This window comes from Myiozetetes cayanensis, unplaced genomic scaffold (genome assembly GCF_022539395.1).
Source record: "Myiozetetes cayanensis isolate MyiCay16 unplaced genomic scaffold, myiCay2020 scf3, whole genome shotgun sequence".
Classification (NCBI taxonomy): Eukaryota; Metazoa; Chordata; class Aves; order Passeriformes; family Tyrannidae; genus Myiozetetes; species Myiozetetes cayanensis.
In genome coordinates, this window is record NW_026087521.1 from 48,558,037 (window position 1) to 48,576,598 (window position 18,562).

Consider the following 18,562-nt stretch of genomic DNA (forward strand, 5'->3'; position numbering starts at 1 on the left):
CTCTCAGTTCAAACACATGCGTACAAACACCTAAGCACACACACAGTGGCACCACACATACAAATGTGTGCGGGTTGCATAAATACACATACCAATATGAACCCACCCCTGCCCCCCACAAGTGGACACGTGCAAGAAATACAGACAAGTAGCAATAAGCATGCAACATACACATGGTGATCCCAAGCAGAGGAAACCCCTCTAAGCTGTGTTCAAGCATGGTGAGTTCCCAGGAGATAAATTCTGGCAAAATGCACTGCAGGAAGAGGCCCACACAGAGAGGGAGAATCCAAAAAAGGCATTCCAGGCATCTAAACCCCTAAGTAGCTTTTCCAAAAGCTCCTTGAATTTCACAGGAGTTTAGCTGCCTGTGAAGATGAATCAGGTTCCAAGGCCTGGAAGGAAAGCAGAGGGAGAAAGCACAAAACTTTAATCTTATCCCCTCGACTGATTTTTGTCTGTTCAGGGGCAGGTATCATCTTTCTCCTGTTGACATGGGACTTAGCAGCCAGTGCCCAAGGGCATAGACAGGAGTCTCATGTAATGGATGCATTCTTTCTGGACACCCTGCAGTATGTCATACTTAGGGCACACTGAATAAGCAAAGGAAACACAGCAAGGAACTGGTAATGCTCAGAAAGGTAACGCACTCTTTTGGCCACAAGTTAATCTATGGGATGTACTCCCAAGGAGATACCTACCCACATCATGGGGTGGCACTAAATGGGCCAGCATTTTACAAGTCCACACACGTTTAGAGTTCTGCCAGGAGTCATTTGAATGCACAAACATACACCTCCTCCCATACTGACAGGTATTTGCAGCCACATATTCACAGGTACACAGACCACTGTGGACCATGCTGGGACAGTAACAGCAACGTCATAGCAAGGGTACATGAGAAGGATAACTACCCTGCTCACACTTGTGAGTAGAGCTCCATTCCCATGTGGCTGTGGTGGTTTCTCTCACCCAGAAATCAGAAACACAGGCCTGCAATGACAGGTTGAGCAAGAGTTAGCTGCAAACTTGGAGAAGACTGATGGTCTGAATAACCTCTGGCCATGCTGACCCTTTGCATTGTTCCCTGCACTGCCCATATGATTTCATACAACTCAAAACCTCAGAGACCGTGGCACTTGGCAACACACTACAAACATGGAGAGACTGACTGGCCTTTCTCAGACTGTGGCCAGCAGATCCATGTGTTTTCAAGGATAAGCAACCAGTAACATGGACGTTGAGGATGGTGGATTGATATTCATTAAGGAACAATCCAAATTGTCAAAAAGGAGAGGAGGGAGGTGCCTTGGCATCTGCCTAGAGCCCCTACCAGTTTTGCATTGGCTTATTCACCATCCTATCACTCTCCTCCCTTACTGCCATGACACCAGACCACAAACCCTAGGCAGATAGTGCCAATTACCAGCTTGTATTGACTTGTCAGACAGAAAGGGAGAAACTACTACTAGACTTTTGCTCCTAGGTTTGCAACACAGCAGAACATGGGTTTTTACAAGCCAATGGCCTCTAGGACTTAAAGGAAGTGCTTTTAAAAGATAGCATACTTCTCTCCAGCAGCCTTGCTTTATTCACATAGAGTAAAAGCAAAGAAACTCCAGTGATCCTGATATGGATCAACCTGGAGTGGATAAAAACTGTATCTGCCCCTGCTCTAAATTCACTAGTCAGCCATCAAGGACAGAAATTATGTTCTTTCTCTGGATTTTCTCAGATAATACAACTTCACTGTTCCCTTGCATGGGCAAATTTGCCATACTGATTATTTCTTATTTCTTGAGAAGGCAAGAGCAGAACACTGCTTCAGTGAATGTGACAGAGAAGTCAAAAAGAGCTACAAAACATCATCTTCTAAAAATCTGGTCATGGCTAGAATTTTCCAGGAGAGAAGTAGTAGAGGCCTGCCCTTCACTCATCTTCTACACAGCATTGCACAGGTTGATGAAGACAACAGAGCAACAAGACAGTAATAAGAGGAGAGTGGGCAAACAGCCAGCATAAGTCATTCTGAGGGAAGAGGTATAGAGATGAAATTGAAGAATAGGTATGAGTAAGATGGGAAAGTAGATAAGAGGCCAGGGAGATGAGGCAGTAAGCTGCTGGAGAGATCAAAACACCTGAAAATGAGGTTCTGCTAGGAGAAAGGACAGAGAAGAGCAGAGGAAGTAAAATGTTCAAAACAGAGGATCCAAGACCATGCCACCTCCCCTTTCACTGGTACTGGGAAGGCCACAAAAAGAGGGAGATGGAAAAGTTGGTCAGGAGATGAAGGCCCATAGGGAGATCCCTGAAATCCACAGTAACAAATGTACTCTGCTGACATCCCAGGGAGAAGACAATGGGGACCAGGGAAGAGAAAGTAACCAAAGAGCAAAGCACATAGAAAAAGAAACAGCCCTGTGCCTCACACAAACAGTCCCTAGCAATCAACACGGCTTTTATTACAGGAAATTATTAACACCCTCTGCTACCCACCACCCCTCACCAATCCCAAACCTCCCCTGTTTGGGGACCCTTTCTTGGCACACACATATAACATCCAGATAAACTTTCCGAACCAGCAAAAGCAACCACTGAAACAACTTCAAACACCACAGACCAATAAAACCACAATTTAAAAGTTAACTTTCCCAACCCCCCCCATGCCATTATTTAATAAGGAAATACTGTACAGATATAAAACCCACCCTTTTCCCAACCTGAATATAATTGCTTGAGCTAGTTTCTGTACATATATACACACATATTTACACAGTAATGCTGCAGTCAAGAAAGCAGATGATGTAAAAGTCACAAAGTGAATACATAAATTAAATAACTACCAGCAGAACATTAGGAAAGGTCACGTTGTTCCTACTTGGCAAAAATGCATTGTGGGACAGAGTCATTAAGTGTACTGCAATGATGTACTGTGTGTGAGGCGTGTGTGTGTGTGTGTGTGTGTGTGTGTGTGTGTGTGTGTGTGTGTAGTCACTCAAACCTCACAGCTTCCTGCTGTATCGGGTTTGTTCATGTATGTTTCACTTCCCCAGTATGTCTCATGTGTGCGTGCCCAGAGGAACCCCTGTTCCAAAGCATGGAATTTTTTTCTGACCTGCTGGAGTGTTTACCAGTGGTTGTTGTGTTCCTTTAATGGCAGAAGGCCAGCAGGTTAAGAGATCTGTAACTACTAACACATCCTTTACCTCAGCACCCAAGGGACTGTGCCCTTGGCATTGACAGACATGATTCCTGCTCTCTGTGATGTGGTTTCACTGTCTTTTTCTATACACAAGCACATTTATGCTGTGCCAGTTTTGTTGTCAGCAATGACAGAAGGGTGCCAAAATTCACTCAAATGGCATGGCTAGGTGAGGAATTTGGGGATGTTCAAGAGATGGAGAAAGAGCTCAAAGCCAATTGCAAAATGGTTTTTATGTTGCCATTCTAATGGCAGACACCCAGGTCTGTCTGCAGTCAGCCCCAGAGAGGTCCACAGAGCCCATGATGAAGATGAAGCAATAGTATTCATATAGCCAGTGAGACACTCAGCACCCCAGTTTGCCTTTGATGGGGGAGGAGAGAGGAAGCCACAGGGAAGTGTAGGTGGGTGAATGCAGCGAGGGTCTATGGCTTGGAAATCTATTTGGCTGCAATTTGAAAATAAGCCCTTGTGGGGACAACATTTGGGTCCCACTAGTTACTATCTCAATGTGCCCTGCAGCATCCAGCAGCGTGGTAGGTGTGTTCCAGGTGGACACACCAGGTGTGTTCAGCAGCAGGGAAGCACTTATGGGGAAGAGTGGGTGCAGTAGGGGATTGTGGCTTGGAGTCTGTCCCCATTTGTTGCCAGCAAATTGGTTCCTTTCTTGTACATGGCTCCCAGAGGCTCCTGTGGTGAGCCAGGCATATACCACAGAGAGGAAGCATAATTGGACTCTACCCTTTGTCAGCTTGGATTGAGAAGGAAGGGTGAAGTGTAATTCCTTAGAGCAAGGGTGAAGAGAGTCAGCACAAAGTCCTTTCACCAACACTCCTGATATTTATCCCCTTTCCTTTTTCTTTTCTTTTTGGCAACCAAAAACACGTGGGGAAGAGCAACCTCCCACCCTTCTCCATGGGAAGGGCTCACCAAAGGTTGCTTGACTGAAGTTGAGGATGTGTGAAAGGCCTAAGTCTGATCACTGGCTGTGTTCCCAGGCTTCCTTCCATCTGTTGATAAGCAATGTAGGTGGGAGGATATGCCATATTTGATAGAAAGCTCTAAAGCAAAGACTTGCCTATAAAGATCCCTGAGGTATCTCTGATCACTCTGACCTGTCACCACCATCATATTCATTCTCTGTCTCCCCCTCTCCCTTTTGCTGGCAATTTTCCTGTGAGAAAAACCTATTTGAATGTACAAAGGGACATTATTCAAGATGGATGCTAGTGTCTTTTTAAAGTGAAGAGCTCAACATCAGCAAGCACTGCTGAAGAAGAGGCTCATCCTGGCAATTCTTAACTCCTCCACCAAATCCTTCGGGATATCACAAAGGAACCTTCCTCCCCCCATATGCTGGACACTGATTTCCTACAGGCAAAGTTAATACTTGCATATTGCGAAGCATTTTGAACCTACTGGGTTTCTTGCCTGGAAAGTTCTGACAGTGCATGCTGGATTTCAGAGAGAATGTTTTTTTTTTGTTATTGAGGAGGTGGGGCCGGTGTGCTTCATTGTCTCAACTGACAACAAGTCCTGACTGCAGCTTTTCTTTCCTACTTAGGATGTGACATTGAAATTCTGATATTGCCCTCACTGGAAGGTGTGATGGGAGACAAAGAACTACTACACCAGCCTGTGTTGTGTTGCAATACAGTAAAAAGCTGGTGTGAATACTCCAACAATGTTTATGATGTGGAGATCCATGACTGCAAGTTCTACCTGCCAGTTGCTTTCCACTGTGAATGGCACATTTCTGGTATTTTCTGAATACTTCTTCCGTCTCCTTCATACACATCCTCCTTCAGCTGAGTACATATATTCCAGGACCACTTCAGAAGAACATGAAAATACCTCTCATAGAGCCATGCCTGGGGCTAAAAGTGAGGAGGTAAATGTCAGAAACATTGCCAAAGGCGCCTAATCTTCCCTGGGAGGCTGGCTGCAAATATTCAGTAGAGGTCACCAAACTGTATAGGACACGACGGATTTTGCTCAGTATTCTTGTGTGCAGAAACCTTCAGAGAGGGGAAATGTTCCCAGCCACTGCCCCAGAAAACACTGGGGTTCCGACAGTAGAGAGAGAGAAATGGCAAGGGAAGGGATATGGAGTTTTGTCAGGCTCTGGTATGAAATTCCATTCTTTTCTGGCCCGGTAATAAACAGCACATGGGTCATTTCCTAGTATAGACAACACCTGCTGCTAATATTACCTGTTTGATTCACTTGAAGACTTACAATGAAAATACACCAAATCTAAAATTCTAAATATATAATCAGAGTTTAATAACATCATTGATTTATTTTCTGGATTATGAATTACACCCTCCCCCCTCCCTCCCCTTCCCCTTCATCTCTGTCCCAAAACTTGTTGACCTGTCAGAACTAAAATAAACAAAGCAACCAGAAAAGATCACTTATAGGAGAAAGGATTAACCTGATGGACACATGGTCTAATCTACTGTGGGAGAAGGCAAAATACCAGACTCCTGTGTTTAGACCAGTGGTTCAGTCCAGAATTTCCAGTTCTTCTTTTCTGGTTGCCCTAGAGCATTCATTTGAGTGGTTTGTGGCACAGTTATATTTGCAGAGCACTCAGAGTGTTAACAGTGCTACAACAGTATCAATACTAGATAATGATTTTGGCAAACTCTCATTTGCCAATCAGTGGAACAAGGGACAGAGCAGTCCGGAGAAAATACGAACCAACTTTCAACCCGGAACACAAAAATCGGAACCTTTAAGAAGAGATTTGAAAAAAGTTCCATTAACTTCTTTTTGGTTTGTTTTCAGCTTAATTTCCCTGCAGAGCCACCCTCCAGGTTTTCTTGTTCCAGGTGGGGAGGGAGGGAAAAGTACCAAGATAACCACCAAAGAGATTAGCTGCCCTCAACAGCTGTCAAACTCCCCCGCCCCAAGCCCTTAGGAAATACCAGAAATTAGCACAAGCTTTCCCAGGTCCAAGATTTCTAAACCAAAGTAGCATTGGAGAAGTCTCTTAATGTCAAAGTGATGGTCCAACCTGAGCGGCCAACTTGATGGTTCACCCCACTACTATCAAGACAGTGTAGTGCCTTGAGGCCCAAGCTCCACAGAGAGATGCTGGTACAGAGAGTTTATATGCAAAAAGGAATTAGGGGTGTTCCCATCAAAACATGAAACCCTGCTGGCAAGGCTTGAAGTGACGTTCCGGCGTCTTCCATTCATGAAGATAAAGGTGACAGGGCAATACAGGGGGCCTCAGGGGAACACAACACACATGGGTTTCTCTCTCTCTTTCTCTCTCTCTCTTTTTTTTTCTCACTCATACGGCCTCGACCTGCGTAAACCGCTTCCAAAACGTAGCCTGAAAAGTCATAGAAAACAAACAAAACAGAAACAAACTTCCCCTCCCTCCCACCCCACGACCTGAATATTCACGAGAAGAGAAACACCAATTTATACAAAAATGCAATAAAAAAGAAATATTTACAAATGAAAGGAACGCCTTCTTGGTGGCTGCTGTCAGAGGTGTCTGACAAGTTGCCGTGTGTTCTGGATTGCAGATCGCTCTGTTAATTTGTTTGGTTTCTTTTTTTTTTTTTTTTCTTTTTTTTTTTCCTATTTGTTCTTGTAATTAGAGAAGAGGGAAAGAGTAAGAAGTTCCCTTACCTCAAAGACTAAGGGGTGGCATCACAAAGACTCTCCCCTTCTTCCCTCCTTAATTTCCTCAGTGAAATATAAGAAAATATTCCCATCACCAACCCTGCCCACCCTCTCCTCACACTCTTCGACTTTACAGGTAAATCCCACCCTTCCCCACCCCAGCTTAAAAAATAAATAAATTAAATAGGTAAATAAATAAAAGGCCTTCTCTTGGCTTAAAAAGAGAAAGATAAGATAAAATCAACCATGGTGTGGTGAGGAATGTGAGAGAGGTGTCTTTCAGCTCCAAGAAATGTGGCTCATAAAGACAGGGCTACCATCTCCCTTCAGAGTAAACCCCCAGCAGTGTACCCCTGCTCTCAGCACAGGACTCTCTCAACCCTTCCTTCCCCTGGTGAGCCACGGTGATTGAGACACTGGGACAGACCCAGAATAAGCAGTAGAGACTTTGCCATATCTCTCAGGAGGGAGAGGTAAGTCCACACCCCCACCTCAGGAGAAAGATGACATATGAAAGGGGTGTTCAACTTCTCACTCCTACCATTGCTCCTTTTCCTTTAGTTTAACTTGCATCTAAAATGATACAATGGAAAGAAAAAACACTCTTATCGATACTAAGTGCACCAGGAAAGCTGTCACTACAACTGCAGGGATGGGAAACCCTAGGCTATTCCAGCTTTGCACCTGTGCTAGTATCTTTCTCTTGCACACAGAGGCACACACACATGCACACACACATCTCAGCTTTGCACGTCCTCTCTTCAGCCTTCAGCACAAGCTTCTGTGCTCTCTGGCATTTATTCAAGCATACCCCTTCCCAGGAAGACAAGCTGTGTACTTCCTCTGTACATTCAATAGTAAATATACATATGTATTTCCCAAGGGTGCATACACCCTCCTCCCATTTCCACATGTGCGAGGAGGCATTGAAACAGTCCACCAGCACCACTGCCATCACACATACCCTTCTACGAAATTTCTTTTTAACTCTCCAGCACCATGCCAGCATTGGCAGAGGGCACCCTATTCTTTTTGTTCCAACCTGTTGGCCAAGAGTAGGGAGAGCAGAAGGATGAAATCCCTTTTTTTTTCCTCCCCTCCTCACTGAAAGAACATGACCAAAATGGGTTTGGTGTCCCCTGAAGTGACAGTGAAAAAACTCCCCACCTTTCCCTACTCTTAAATTCCATTCCACTGTGTTTGTTCTCCAGACACCTTACAGGATCATGTGTTTATTTTGCTTTCTTCACAGACATTTCAAGTATAAAGTTATCATATATACTCGCATATAGGCCAACCCATACTATATACTGCTCCCACCCTTGAAGTATGTCACACCTAGTGAGCAGTTCGCAGCTAATGAACCAACCCTGTTCCCTTTTCCCAAACTCTTCCCATTTCAGTGCAAACCAGCATCTTTTGTCAGAGTTTGGAGAACCAACCCTGGAATCAGAGAGGCTGCTGATCAGCTTTCCCAAACTCAGACTCCACTGTCTATCTATCTCTCCCACTGGTCTGCCACAGATTCAATGGCTGTAATAGCCGAAGTGAAACCACTAGCCTGACCTGCAGACAAACCTTCTCTCCCTCCCTCCACACCCCCCCAGCAGACAATTCAAAATTCTAGCGTAAAACTTCTCAGTATATACGCAAATATATATATATATTTCAGCCCTAAACCCCCATAGTCTTCACAAAATAATGTAACAAGAACCTCAATATAGCTAACATATAAGTGCATCATCAAGTTAGTCGTGTTATTCCCCCTTCACTTTCTCCATGTCTTAAACACTATTCCTTTGTAGGCAGTTTTAGGAAGAGTTGCCTGAGCAAGCACATTTTCCTGCATGTCCATTACACTGCTTCTGCTGCCTCCTCCTGACACACACACACGTGTGTGTGTGCACATGCCTTTCTCTGCTGGGAGCCAGCAGAAGTGAAACACTACAGTCACTGCTGCTCCTCCTCAGCCCATCCCTTCCCTGCCATCTTCTCTGCTTTCTGAAATCACAAGCAAGGATATCCAACTCCGACATCATTGTAAAGTGCAATGGCCAGGAATGGAGAGGAAGAGAATGGGAGGAGCGAGAACATGGAAAAAGAGATAAAACGGGAGGGTTGAGAAAGGGGAGGAGGAAGAGGGGACACCAAAGAGGTGGCACTTGTCACCAGTGCTGCACTACTCAGAACTCCAGTATCCCACAAACTAAGGACGACTCAGAAGAGTAGCTGATGGGATTGATCCCACCCCACCCTCCCATGCCCCACATACACCCCCAGTCCCTCCCCACGCTCTTCCCTTCTCACTCAAACATCAGACTCAATACTGGAGAGTTTCTCATAAACATGCCCGTTGCTGGAGCCATTGAAAGCCCTGGGGTTTTTGTTGTTAGGCACACAGGGGTTGGACTGGTTCCCTATACAGATGTCCTTCTGGAAACGGGCTGGCACAGCCCCATGAAGGGCTGAGACCACCGGCTTGTTGGTGGTGACAATGGCTCGGAAGTCTGGCCTGGCTTTGGGCCCTCCTGCCACCACAGGCTGCCTGAAGAAATAAGATTTGCTGCCGTGGAGCAAGCATTGGTCATCCCCAAAAGTGGGGATGAAAGGGTTTTGGGTGACCCGGTCGGGGTAGAGCGACTTGCTGAGCATGTAGCCCCCACTGCTGCCGGGGTTGTTGTGGTGGTGGTAGCTGGTGGCGGGCACTGAGGACTTGTTGTTGGCAAAGGTGGTCTCACTAGCTGGCATCTCAAACATGTGGGCGTAAGGGCTCCCCTCCAAAAAGCGGCCCTTGTCCTTGAGGCTGACGCTGCGGGGGGCCAAGGCTGAGTCATCCTTCTGCAGGTCCACAAAGGTGTCATAGGAATGCTGCCGGCGGAGCTTGTTGCGGGTCTTCTTCTGCACCTTGGAGGCAGAATTGGAAGGGCTCTGAGGATATTTGGAGGAGGAGGTGGCACTGGTGGCCACGGGCACAGGGGCAGGTGGCTGGTCCAGCTCTTGGAGCGAGTTGTCCTCACTGATGTCATACAGGTTGCCCGCTTTCTTGCAAGCCTCACAGCGGATGCAGGCCTGGCGGGTGGAATTCTGACCCACCACTGATGGCGTGTAGTTGTGCAGCTTAGAAGGGCAACTGCGGCAGAAATTAGCCCCGGTCCGGTCCTCCCAGTCTAGATTGGTCAGGTTCTTCTCCCATGGCGCTGGGACCCCACTCACAACACCATGCTTGTGCTCATTGCTTCCGCCAAACTCGCCCGAGCCGTGCTTGTGGTGGGCCCTGTTGGTGCAGGATTGACCCCCTCCTCCTCCTCCTGTGTCCCGCTTAAACTCATCTCCCCGCTCTTTGTAGATATCTGTCAGGTCCACATGTTCCCAGTGCGGTGAGTTCTCCTTGGCCCGAAACTGGTCTAGGTAGAAGTCCCGTAGCCCTTCCTTGTCCCTGAAGTAGCGCTTGTGGTCAGGTGAGCGGGGCGGGCGCCGGCGGTAGGCCAGCTCTATCTCATCAAACTCCCGCCGGGACTTGGCAGAGGCTGGGCGCTTCTTCAGGCTGTCCTTGTACTGCTGCTTCCGCCGTTTGGCCGCATTGCCCTCGATGTTGCCATAGGTGACCGTGTGAGTGGAAATGTCTGAAACATCTGAGCGAATCAGGTCATCATGGGTCCCACTGCCCCCATAGCGGTCACTCTTGAAGGAGAATTTGCCATAGAGGTCACCCAACTGGCTGTGCTTGGCAGGAGGTAACCCCAGGTCCAAGGGCTTCTTCCCGACGGACCGTGACTGGGCATTGAAGGGTGGGTTGTCACAGTCATAGAGCCCATCAATGGAGCTGGTGCTGCCGATGCTATGGGGGCGGTGGTGGTGGTGGTAGTGGTCCTGATACACATTGCTGTCCTTCAGCTGCAGGTTGCCAAAGGTCCTTTCCACCTCACTAATATAGTCACTGAAGAGGTTCTCCTCACAGGGGGGGTTGTTGTAGGACTTACAGTCTGAGTGGGTGAAACTGCGGCGGTGCTCAGAGATATCATAGACCGATGACTCGCGGCGGATAAAGTCTAGGGCACTCTGTGGTGAGCCATTGACCCCTGACAGGTTGGCCATGTTCTTGGCTGTCCGAAGCAGGCGGAGGATGTTGGAATGAGTGTTGTTCATAGTCGCAGTGGGGGAGTTCATTGCTGACTGGCGTTCTTCGATGGCCACGCCGTGGATGCAGCTGTAGATACCCTGAAATGAGAGAAACCAGGAAGGTGAGTGGTCCTGCAAAGAATACACAAAAGGGGACCTGGACTGGGAAGCACCCTGTGCAGCATGAGCATGTTTCTGTAGGACAGTAAGGCCTGTCAGCCTTCCATCATTGAAACACAATCAAATCAAATTAAATCAGATCTGCTCTTGATATTCTGCCCCTCTTTCTTGCCGCTCACATTTTTTCCTTTTCCTCCATTCCTCTTCCTCTGCTTTGCTTCATGTCATATCTGTAGGATGCAGTAATACCTGCTTGCATCCGCTAAGAGTTAGTCAAATCTAGTAGGTGTAATGTAGAATCGCAAATGGGGACAATAATATCCTTGGGAATAAAAGCATCAAGACAAACAATTCTGTGTATATAAGAGTAAGAAAGTCCATTTTGGCCCTTGAAATTCATCTGGACATCAGGGAATCAACGAGGCAGGAGCTATCTTAAAAAGGGAACAACTTCATTTGTCATAAACTTAGCTACATTAATCACCAGTACAGATTAGAAATGGATACAGAGAAAGAGCAGGACTGTTGAATTCGTATTTAGGCCTTTTGCATCTGATTGACTGAGGTACAACAGAATTTTTAATTGCATTCTGTTAAATTCAACAGTGATAACAGGTTTCAAACTGAGATCCCTGAAAGTCCTCTATTCACCTTCAAATCAGACAGCAGAAGTTCCCAGTTCCTCCACATGCTCCACAAGCTTATTTCATCCATGACACAGACTGTTTGCAAGGGCTACCCCTAAGAACAGAAGGGGCTCCTTTATTCCCTGGCCTGCTAAATGGCATCTGATGGTTAATGTCAATTGTGAAATGGACACCATCACACCATGTTACCATGGTTTCTCGGTAGCTAGCAGATGATTAACACTTTTCAGATTTTTTTGTCAACCTGGTCCACGTCTAACAGATAACCGCAGAATGAAAGACTCCGTACTTAGCTAAGGATCACCAAACTCAAGTCCCCATCTTATATCCAGACTAAACCATGTTAGAAACTAATATAGAAGAGAGGTTGTGCCTCTGCATTCAAAAGACTTTGTCATTTCTCCTCAATATGTTATGCAGCAATTATATACTCCTTGCACAATCAAAGTAAATTCTGTTACATCAGACACTGACCTAAAAAATGCCAAGATTTGACCTTACTTCAGAATGGATCAGGAGAAAGGACGACTGTCTTGAAAGAAGGGAAAAAAAAACCCAAATGGGATACTGCTAACAACACTGATAGGAGAAAGATGACTCAGAAATGGCTAGAATCTGCTTTAAATGTAAATGCTATACCCTAAGGTAGATTTGCATAAAGCAATTGCTAAGTTTATGTGGTCATCCTCTCTCAAAGGATGTCTGTACGGTTTAGGGCACGGCTTTTGGTTAAGGACTTCTGGCTGTTAATGATGGCACACTTGTAGTTAACAAAAGGTCAGATGAAAAGCTGTAATATAGGGGACAACGTGTTATCCACCATTACATGAACCCAAATTTGGGGTGGTCCCCAAATTTGGTCTCCTCACAAGGAGTTCCTCCTTCAGAGGAGCAGCCAGTAACAATTACCTTCTCTTTATACTGCATTTTCATTTCCATGACTGTAATCCAACAGAGACCAGAGATGTCACAGAAAAACTTAACACATTTTTGCAACATTAATGGTGCAAAGACAACAGCCTTTATCCTGCAGACTGTCACCCTATGCCACCTGTGTGTTAGACAGTCTTGGTGGATTTTCCCATCTCCAGTACCTAGGACTGTCTGAATAAATCCTCTGTTCTTTCCTGGCAGTTAATGACACTCACCCTACTGATGGAGAAGACCACACCAGGCTTGCCAGAGCAGACGCCCATGAAGCAGTGGCGGAATTGCCAGTAGAAGAGGTGCTCACAGATGAAGGTGATGAGACTGAGGGCCATGGCTGCTCCCAGCATGTAGAAGACACCTGCCATGTTATCTATATCCAGCTGGCTGCTCATAACCTCATTCTTCTCATTGTGACAAATGCCAGTGAGCCAGAGAGCTTCCAGCTCCTCCATCTCCCCTAGAAAGACGGACAGAAGGAAAGAAACAGGTTAGATAGTCCTGCAGTAGCTAAAGAGCTCAAACTATGAATTGAAAGGGTGATTGAAAGCAAGAATCTGATCTATGGTAATTTCCAGTCTCCATGTTCTTTTTCCACATTTGTAACATCCATAAAATATCTTGACTGCCCATCTGATGGGGGCAAGTGCAATTTGTCACAAGAAGGTCAACAGGATTTTTCCACAGTCAGATACTAGCCATAAAAAGCCTACCACAGGACACAGCTATTACACTTGATAACTGTCTACAGTGAGATCCTGAAACAGTTTCCCACCAGATGACTGAAGACCTGGCTTCACAAACCTCCACTATCATTAGGTTAATGAAGGTCAAAATTAGTGACTGATACTGGTAGACAAAAATGAATCACTTTAAAATGAAAACATTGTATATTTCCAACCCAGTATTCAAAATGTTGATTTTTTAAAATGAAATTTGTTTCTATCATATCCACAGCTCATTACAACTAGGTGCAATTGCAATGTACCCAAAAACATTTAAGGATTTTCACCTGTTTTTCTTCCTCTCCATTTTGTCCAAATTCAACACTTCCAAGCCCTTTGACCAATCAAAAACATTACTAATTTGTATCAGCTAGGAGCAAATGTTCTGCAGTCTAATTTCATACACCACTTACTCCCATTATGGTATTTTCATGAACGGTGAGAGAGAGATAACACACACACACACACACACACATATATTGAGACATTCAGAACAAACTAATTTTGCAGGTTGGCAAATTTTTTCATGCTGTTAGGAAAGTTAGTTTTTCACATTTTCAATCTCCTGTCCAGTGACAAGGGGGAAAAATTCCATATATATATATGAGATGCTATAACAGACTCTTTGAAGCTTATAGAGAACTTATATCTTTTTCTGAAACAACATATATTAGGCTGTTTAGGAAACAGAACGCCCTATCTGCCAGGCAGCCAATTTTCTGAAGTATATCCAACTTAAGTTCTTTCCATATTTATAATACCATACGTTATTTTCTGAGTTCAGGAAAAAAGGAATACTTATAAATAAAATAACGTGAATTCTATTTATTCAAAAAAAGTAAATTAAGAGATGAACTAGGTAACTCTAATGTTCCAATTTAAAACTCACTCCAAAACTCCAAAACATGAGTCTCAAGTTCTTCCTTGGTTTTGTTATTTTTTGAGGTTTTGGAAATTCTGGGCTAACTCTTTCATTCAGAAATATTTATCCTTTAATTCTGTAAACTCTACATGGATTGATCCTATCTAGAACTATAAAGTATGAAATAACCATAGACAGTATAGTTAGTGGGTTTGGTCATGGCAAAACTGCAAAGGTAGTAAAAAGTTCATAACAGAAATCTTGTTTTTACAAGACATTCTTCACATAAGGTATTTTTTCAAACACACATCTGAGCTTGTTCTATGAAAACTTCAGTGCTTTTGACATTGCTTTTGTGATACTGCTACCCTGCATCAACAACGTAAAAGAAGCGATATCCTCACATTTTTGGTGTGATGCCTCTAAACAAACCTTTTTAATAATTTCATGTTTTCAACTCAAATCTGAAGCACCAGAGCTAGAAACTTCCATTTCTTACATGCAAAATTTGGCATTTCTTAGGAAAATTCCAGCACTTCTTTTTCTTGTCACTTACCATCTCCAAAAAGCTGTAGAATGGCAAGATCAACCTGGCGCTTCCAGCCTGAGTCCTTTTGAATGGCAATGCCATAACCAGTGGAGGCAAACACTTTCCCACTTCCAATTGTCACCAGTTTGCAACCTTCATCTCTGCCAGCCATGTAGTTTAGCACTGCTGCATCATAAATGAAAGCATCCAACTTCCTGCACAGATGGAAGAAGCAAGAGGGTGTATTACAGAAAGCATAGAATCTGTAGGAATTCAAAGGTGTTCTCAGGTAATTAAGGCTGAAATTAACCTCTTTCAGATGGATTACAATAGGTTACATAGAATCACAGAAAGGGTTGGGTTGGAAGGAACCTTCAAGATCATCTAGTTCCAACCGCCATGATGTCCAACCCCAAGAGACACCTTTCACTAGACCAGGTTGTTCCATCCAACCTGGCCTCAAACACTCACAGGGACAGGGCATCCACTTCACCACCTCACAGTAAAAAGCTTCACACCATCACATGGAATAATATTTTCCTAATACCTAATTTAAACTTACTCTTACATTGAAACCATTCCCGCTTGTCCTGTCACTACATGCTCTTGTAAAAAGTCTCTCTCCATCTTTCTTGTAGGTTCCCTTCAGGTACTAGGAGGTCACAATTAGGTTACCCCAAAGATTTCTCTTTTCCAGGCTGAACAATCCCAATTCTCTCAGCCTTTCCTCATAGCAGAGGTGCTCCATCCCTCTAATCATGTTGGTGGCCCTCCTCTGGACTTGCTCCAAAAGGTTGATGTCTCCTTCCTGTGGTGCAGATCCCAGAGCTGGATGCAGCACTGCAGGTGGGGTCTCTTGAGAGCAGAGAGAAGGACAGAACCCCCTCCCTCGACCTACTGCCCAGGCTGCTCTTGATGCAGCCCAGGATACACCTGGCTTTCTGGGCTGTGAGCTCACATTGCCTGGTCGTGTCCAGCCTCTCATCCACCAGTACCCCCAAGTACTTCTCTGCAGGGCTACTCTCGATCTGTTCATCCCCCAGCCTGGAGGTTGGGGGTTGCCCCAACCCTGGTGCAGCAACTTGCACTTCGTCTTGTTGAACATCATGAGATTCCTATGGGTCCATTTCTCAAGCTTGTCCAGGTCCCTCTGGATTACATCCTGTCCTTCAGGTGTGTCATCTTCACCTTCACCAAAGTTAACTAAAATCTGAGCCCAGAACCTGTTTACAGGTAGAAGCTGGATTATAAACAAGGATTGTCTATTTCTTTCTGACTTTTTGGTAATCACAATTTCTGATCTGAAGGAAAATTTGGAATAAAAATATACTGCAAGATAAAGCTGAATGAAGAGGAAGTCAAGAGGATCTATATTCCATTAATAGCTTATATTTCTGTACTGCCTGTAATCTCAAAAGAATCTGAAATGCCTTATAAAATGTATCAATATTAGATAGCAAAGTAGGGGTTGAAGTAAGGAAAATATTATCTCCAATTCAAACTGCAGGCATGCCTTAGCTGAGCAAAATGTCTTTTTTCAAATCAAATACAGTCGGGACATTATGTTTAACCCCTCAGTTACTGTGAAAAGCACTACTGGATCTTTACCAGTGTCAAGTGGCTACAATAGCAGCTTCATGGTTTACCATGATGACTAGCTCCTTGTTAAAAAATGCTTAGCTGAAAACCACAACAAAAATTCTGTTTCAACACAAAGAAATCCCCATTACGGACTGTGCTGGGTAGACAGCACAGCTGACTGATGAGAGCCTTCTCTCACTGCAACAAATTGATTTGGATGTGGGGGGCAGTCTCAGAGTGCTGCATCTTCCACATATCCAAAGACAGCTGATGAGTAAATCCTCCCACTAGATCTGAAATGAAACACATTCAGATAAACGACCAAAGACCTTCCGCTTGCACATTCTCAAATGCACACTATCTTTACAATCCACCTCCTGCACATATATTTCCAGTATACTGATTATCTGAGTTCAAGTGCTTATCTGTGAGGAAGTCTGTCCAAGGGTGGATATGAAGCCAGGATGACATCTACCAAAAGTGATGAGCTCTATTTCATCCATATATTTCCAGGACAGAGCATATTTATTTCCTGGATGATGACTATCCTGGCAAATGTACCTTCCTAGGATGACATCCAACGATGGTACAACCATTTATAAGGGGTTGCATGCCTCTGAACCTGGCAAACAGGTTTAGCAATATTCAGTCAATCTAGTAATTAAATTGGCTGAACATTTTCATTGTGCTTTGGAATGAACTTTCTCGTAAGACTGCAACATGAGTGTAAGCAAAAATGTTTTTTTCACTGGGGCTGGGCTCTCAGAACCAAAATGGTCAGCTCTGGGAGGAGGTCTTTAACCTACAAAGGACAACGGCTTGCAAAATGTCAATTTGAGTTAGTTCCTTTGCAGATTCACTGCTATTAAAATAGGATGAGCTATTCCAGCATGCTTTTTGCTAACGATTTTTCCCATGTTTCCCAAATTAACCAAGGAAACGCTTACATTTTTATATACTTCCTTATTATTCAAATAACATTTTGTTTAGCCCTTGATACTAAAATATTCCAGAGTAGGCTACTTCCAAAGTATTTGCTTCAAACGCACCTTCCATTATACTGTATTAGCTGGTGATACACTGGGGTGGGATTAGTCTGACAATGATTGTTTCAGTTTCCTGATTAGCATAATCTTTCATACACAGAAGGAGGGAAAACAAAGGAATTTCCAGATGACAATATAAATGCTCTGAAAAAAACTTTGTCCACAGAGATCTGTGAGCTTTTCGTGTGTATGCATAAGAACCCATCAGCATGAAACCTCTTGATGAAGCAAGCTCTTTGGGACTCCTACACACATGGCGAACGTACAAGGATAAGGTAGATCGTATTTTTTCTTTTCTTTTATAGTCTTACAAACACAGCAAAACCAGAAACTCTTAAACAGATGTCAATAGAAAAAACTGGCAAAAAGAACAACAGAGTTACTTTCCTGTGCTATGTATGGCTTCCTGTGCTTGTAACCATGGAAAGATAGCAGAGGCTCATTTTTCAAACCTCACCAAAAAAAAATTTCCAGACAAGCATGCAAAATAGGTTTCTGCAGCGAATAAACATGTAAGAAGAAAGCCTCACCCAGTCTTCAGCGAGAACAGTGCATCATCCACCCCCCTCTGATTGAACTTCACCATGTAGCTGTGCATTTCAGGGTAGTTGTTGCGAATGTTCCTCTCTGTGCTGCCATTAGGAACTGTCCCGAAGCGGAAAGGGGGTGAGAAGTCATTTGGTTTCTGGAACTGGAGAGACAGAAAAAGAACATTTCTCTCAACCTTTCAGATTGAAGCTGTCACCTGGTTGGGAGAACACACTCTCCTTGGAAGGTAGTTCTGATTTTATTTTACTATCGTGTAGAAAACATTATTGAGAAGTTATTACATTTCACTGTTTTCAAACACAAACATTTACTGTTAATGCCTAAGAACCAAGAAGTAAAACTGAGCAAGCTGTTCTTTTTGTCCACTCTGGATCAAGTGCATGAAATAGCCAGATCAAAGATTAAACAGGAGTTTAGATAAAAGGAAAAAGGAAAAGGAAAATGTAACAGTGGCTTTGGAACACAGTCAAGGAAAGATTTTCAATAAAATCTATGTGTTTTTTATCCACAAACTGTAATTTAGTTCCTAAGAGGTATCTTTTTCAGCTCTGTGTATGCCTTTGCACTTCCTGGTTCTGACTGAAGTAGAAAAATAATTAAAGAGGAAAGA

At 44.2% G+C, this 18,562-nt stretch overlaps 2 protein-coding genes across 5 annotated transcripts in view; one reads left to right on the top strand and one right to left on the bottom strand.

Annotated features, from left to right (window-relative positions):
* FAM234B (family with sequence similarity 234 member B) overlaps positions 1-18,562 on the top strand; it is a 406,169-nt gene that overhangs the window by 189,308 nt on the left and 198,299 nt on the right. The window lies entirely within an intron of this gene.
* Positions 9,135-18,562, bottom strand: part of GRIN2B (glutamate ionotropic receptor NMDA type subunit 2B) — a 208,339-nt gene continuing 198,911 nt past the window's right edge. For all 4 annotated transcript variants that reach the window (XM_050325278.1, XM_050325279.1, XM_050325277.1 and 1 more), the window contains 4 exons: positions 17,934-18,094; positions 14,804-14,991; positions 12,882-13,120; positions 9,135-11,065 (listed from right to left, as the gene is read on the bottom strand). In XM_050325278.1, the coding sequence (XP_050181235.1) occupies positions 9,155-11,065; positions 12,882-13,120; positions 14,804-14,991; positions 17,934-18,094 (2,499 nt within the window). In that variant the 3' untranslated portion in view covers positions 9,135-9,154. The remainder of the gene's footprint in view (positions 11,066-12,881; positions 13,121-14,803; positions 14,992-17,933; positions 18,095-18,562) is intronic.